This window comes from Penaeus vannamei, chromosome 33 (genome assembly GCF_042767895.1).
Source record: "Penaeus vannamei isolate JL-2024 chromosome 33, ASM4276789v1, whole genome shotgun sequence".
Classification (NCBI taxonomy): Eukaryota; Metazoa; Arthropoda; class Malacostraca; order Decapoda; family Penaeidae; genus Penaeus; species Penaeus vannamei.
In genome coordinates this window covers 20,284,197-20,289,196 of record NC_091581.1, presented here as the reverse complement: position 1 = coordinate 20,289,196, position 5,000 = coordinate 20,284,197, and the positions used below count along the sequence as shown (strand labels likewise).

General features: G+C 32.4%; 1 protein-coding gene across 6 annotated transcripts in view; it reads left to right on the top strand.

Moving 5' to 3' along the window:
- Positions 1–156: 156 nt before the first annotated feature.
- Positions 157–5,000, top strand: part of mbc (myoblast city) — a 68,718-nt gene continuing 63,874 nt past the window's right edge. For 5 of the 6 annotated variants that reach the window (XM_070145162.1, XM_070145159.1, XM_070145161.1 and 2 more), the window contains exon 1: positions 163–303. In XM_070145162.1, coding sequence (XP_070001263.1) covers positions 258–303 — 46 coding nt within the window. In that variant the 5' untranslated portion in view covers positions 163–257. Of the gene's footprint in view, positions 304–5,000 lie in introns of all 6 variants that reach the window. The other variant, XM_070145157.1, reaches the window with a different exon arrangement.

Here is a 5,000-nt window from a genome sequence, read left to right as displayed (position 1 = left end):
ATAAAACTCACGAAGAAGCCTGGGTAAAGTGTCACAAGTAGGATCCAAGGGCATTAAGTCCTATAAAGAACGGGCAGATGAAGAACTAGAAGAGTTTAAAATTATCCGATGCTCTTTTGTTTCATGCGCGGATCCTATTGCCGACAGCAGGATCTTCTCCTTATTGTTTATCTCTTGCTGTTAGTTTACAAATAGAGAGGATGCTGAACTGGTGTTCCGGAAATTAGTGATTTTACGTAGATAATGTGCAAGATTCGATGATGAATTGGACGCCGGCTAGAGACAAGGAGAAGTATGGGGTCGGTGAGTATGCGCAACAATAGAGAATAAGCAAAAGAAGAGAGGAAGTGCGAGAAAAGGGCGTCGGTCGCAACCCTTGATACGGCCCTTCGCGACTTGCATTTGAACTTGTCTTTCGACTCGATTTGGAAATTGTCTACAATGCCAGTGTCATGGTCCCCTAGAGGCCTTTATTTGGATGTTATTTATCGGGGGGAGTAGGTTTTGATGTCTGCTTAAGAATGAAGTTGGTCGTCTTCGTGGGGTTTCGTGAAACCTGGGAGGAAATGGGTTTTACATGTATATTTTTTATTTAGTGGTATCTTTATTTCGTCTGCACACTTGTTGATTTTTGTAACTCTTTACTCGTTACGAAGATACTGATTAAGAAAAACTGAAAATAATAAATTAATTTCTGTAAAGAACAGATAAGTGACAAAATGATCTGCAGCAAGTGAAGCTAACCACATTCACTTCTCAAATTCCATGAGTCTGTCTTTTTGCAGCTAAGTCCAGCATATAATGTCCCCTCCCTCCTCCCATTCTACTGGCTGACAAATATCATTTATGCATTTTCTGTTTAGACACAACTCACTGAACTCCCAAGTGATTTATCTTCAAGTAAGGGAACAGTCCAATCTTTTTCTTTCTAAATGTACGAGGGGAATTATATTTCTTTGTTGGATTGCAAAGAATGTAGGCCATGGCTTCGGTTTATGTCATCATATTATAAACAATTACTGAATTGGTTTGTATAATGTAACAAGCAATTACAATTCTGTCTCTAATTTTTTTTTATTATCGAGTGTCAAATGCTGACAACTTGCAGATGATTCTCAATTACATGTTCTTCACTTAGTCAGTGTACAAATAAATTTTTTGTAAGATATTTGAAGATACTTCATTTTATATCTTGCACAGGAATGGGAAATGCTTCTTTGTTAGTTTTTTTAGTATAGCTTTGCTGGGTTTCTATATAGTGACACATTTCATATTTGTATCGCCTGTTTGTCAAGCGAGGTCAGTTTTTCAAGTTCCTCTTTTGAGTGCCTGAGCTTTTTGCTATAGATATAGATAATGAATGTGATATTTTAGGTTATTTTCAAATAATTTTTGGCCAATATCCCCAACAGGGAAACTTACTGAGATCTGTAAAGGAAGGCCTGTAGTTTTAAGTCACGGGTATATTAGTGCAAAAATTATTTGCGTTTTCTTGATATGTATCCTGGTATTACTTGAGATAGTGAATGGTAAAACACTCTACCATGTTGATACTATGGTAGAAAAACCCACAATGTGCAAACTAGATTTATTAAGGAAAGTGAGACAACAGTTTCAATCTCGTCCTCAATTCCGAAACTTTCCTCAATAAATCTAGTTTGTGCATTGTGGGTTTTCTACCACGGGAGATAGTCCATGTACAAGTTTATGTAGAATTGCAAATTACTGTAGATTGCATATAGGCAAGTTGCCCATTGATTAAGAGAATTCTTTACAGTTTGCATGGGGTGCATGTATGCCTACCCAGTGTGGAAAGTATGTCACTTTTCAAAGAAATCTTGGGTGCGTTTGAAAAGAAATTGAAGTGTGCAGTGTGCACTTCAAAAGTGGACATCCTGAAACTTTTCAGATAAAAATATGCCTGAAAGCCCTTTAAACTATTAGTAAATTCCTGGTTCTATATAGATGTTACATAAATATTTTGATCATTGACTGCCATAAATCACTCATGTGGGCAACCAGGAACTCGAACAAAAATCTTGGGTGTGCATCTGCTGTACTTTCCATATTGGATGCCTACCATAGCTAAAGCACAGTAGGTGAATATGCCATATATAGACTTTTGCGGTTATAGTTGTAAGTAAGAATAATTTGCTTATTGGTTTATGTGTTTGTGTTAGAAATATTTAGTTAGAATTATGAATATGTGTACAATTATGCCTCCAAGAGGAAAGCAAAACAACTATTTTGTTTTACCTATTATCCTAAGAGGTAGATGGTTAAGGTAAGAATTAGGATATCATGATGTTTACATGAAAATGTATATTGTTAGATGTACAATATATATGTAATGTTTTGTTACAGTCATTTAGTCATTTTATGTCTTTAGCCGTGGCTTTTGCTTTTGATCTTGTACTTCCCTTTGCCATTAACTGTTTTTGCCATAAGCCTTTTACATTAGCTTGTCAACCAAGGACCTGAGTGTGGCTAACTTTATGTGCAGTAAAACATTTTTGCCAAAAATAGAGAATAAGGAGGAGGAGTAGATGGGTAGGCTAAGAAAAGCAAAAGAAAATGAGAGCCACTTTGAAAATTTATATCCAGTTCTTGAAGAACAAGAGGTATGTTGCACGTTCCACCCCCACATTCAGCCATTTCAACCAAAGTTTTAACAGAATCAATCAGGGCAAGGAATTTATATAATTTTGTTGGACTAAATTTCCAGTCCTAAATAGGCTAATGGCAGAAAGACTGTAAAGTGCTTGTTTGAGTGGTAAATATAATATCGAACTGGCACAGAGCCTCAAATCAGAAGGCATTCATGCAGTGTGTCAAAGATACTAAGGAAATTTGTAAAGCATTCAAATTGGTTTCTGACTGTGTATGGAAAAGACAATGAGACACAGTATATTAGTTTCTTATTGAAATAACACTTCATTTCAGTTAAGCTTAATATATTTTACAAATGGTATAGAAACCTAGATCAAAGGTTCCCAACATGGGGGCCATGTGGTACTTTCATGGGGGTCATGGAGCAATATGAAATTTTGAATTAAACTGAATTTTATCTCACCTATAGTACCTACATATAATTCTCTCACATATAAAAAAAGGAATCTTTATAGTGTTCTTATCCTGTTGCTGTTACCACCATTAGACTGTTCATGACTAGTAATTAGTCTGGGGCCACAGAATAAGAAAGGTTGGGAACCACTGACTTTGAAGAAAATAATGAAAGACCTAGAAGATATGCTTTCAGGCAAAGATGAAAGAATCTGTGAGTATTATCCTACACAAAAGGATAACTCCAGGTGCCATTCAGAACCAGGTTCCAGCAAGGTCTAAATAAGCAAGGTCCCGTCACTACTCAAATCCGTTTGTCATGCGCATAATATCACATGGAGGCAAAGCCTGGGGGTTCAACACTAATCATGCGGTCACTCTTAGATGGAATGTAGAGCTGTAAAGATCTCCCTCTCTTTCCTGTTTGTGTTTGTTGGACTGACTGGTGCCTGCAAAGCCACAATGCCCTGTAGCTTTTCAGTGGTTGGTTGCAGAATTAAGGACCACCCTAAGGATTTTCTTTATATATGATAGTAATAATAAAGATTATTATGATAGTAATAATAATAATAGTAATGATAATTATGTTAATAAAACTAACAACATTATTGATAATAACAGTAATAACTGTGATAACAGTGATGATAATTATCACTAGTTATAATAATAAGAATATTAACAGTAATGATAATATTAATAGTAATAGTTATGATAATAATATCATTATCGTTAATCTAATTGTTATTTTATATATGATCATTATCATCATTCTTCTTCTTCTTCTTATTATGTTATCTATTTTTATTATTATTATTATTTTTTTTTTTATTATTATTATTATTATTATTATTATTATTATTATTATTATTATTATTATTATTATTATTATTATTATTATTATTATTATTATTATTATTATTTATCATTATTATTATTATTATTATTATTATTATTATTATTATTATTATTATTATTATTATTATTATTATTATTATTATTATTATTATTATTATTATTATTATTATTATAATAATAATAATAATAATAATAATAATAATAATAATAATAATAATAATAATGATAATGATAATGATAATGATAATGATAATGATAATGATAATGATAATGATAATGATAATGATAATAATTAATATCATTATTATTATTATTATTATTATTATTATTATTATTATTATTATTATTATTATTATTATTATTATTATTATTATTATTATTATTATTATTATTATTATTATTATTATTATTATTACTATTATTATTATTACTATTGTTTTTATTATTGTTGTTGTTATATGTGATATATACCTACAAGATAATCTCTGATAATCATAGCCTATAAAATCTGCCCAGTGTGCAAATCACCTGAGTGTGCCAGCATCTAAAATTACTTTAGTGTTTGCTCAATTGCTACTGTTTTCTGTTATCTCCTTCCCCAGCCTACCGTTCTCTATGTCACCCATCCCCTGTTTTCAGTCTGCTTCCATGTGACGTTATAGGCCTCATCACTCAAAGCTGTGCAAAACTCTGAAGTGACGAGACTTTACTTATATAGACCTCAGCTGTCCGAGGGGAAGATATTAAAAGCATGGGAAATATTCTAAAACAAAATTATGTATATATATTAGATAAAGAAAAACTGGAATAATTAATTAGGAAGATCTGTGTCACCTATAAAATCAGTCTTAACAGACTGCTTGCATATTGGGTCAACAGACTGCATGCAAATTGGGTGTAGTTAATTAGAAGCATGGCACAAGTAGAACCAGCTGAAGAGACTGGCTTCAGAGGTCAGCAACAGGGAAACTGGGTCACTAAAGGAGTACCTTCTAGAGACCAAAGACATAACCAACTGCAGACAAACACTAAAGAACAATGAAAGTAAATTGTATTTCATAAGTCCTCATAAAAGTACACAT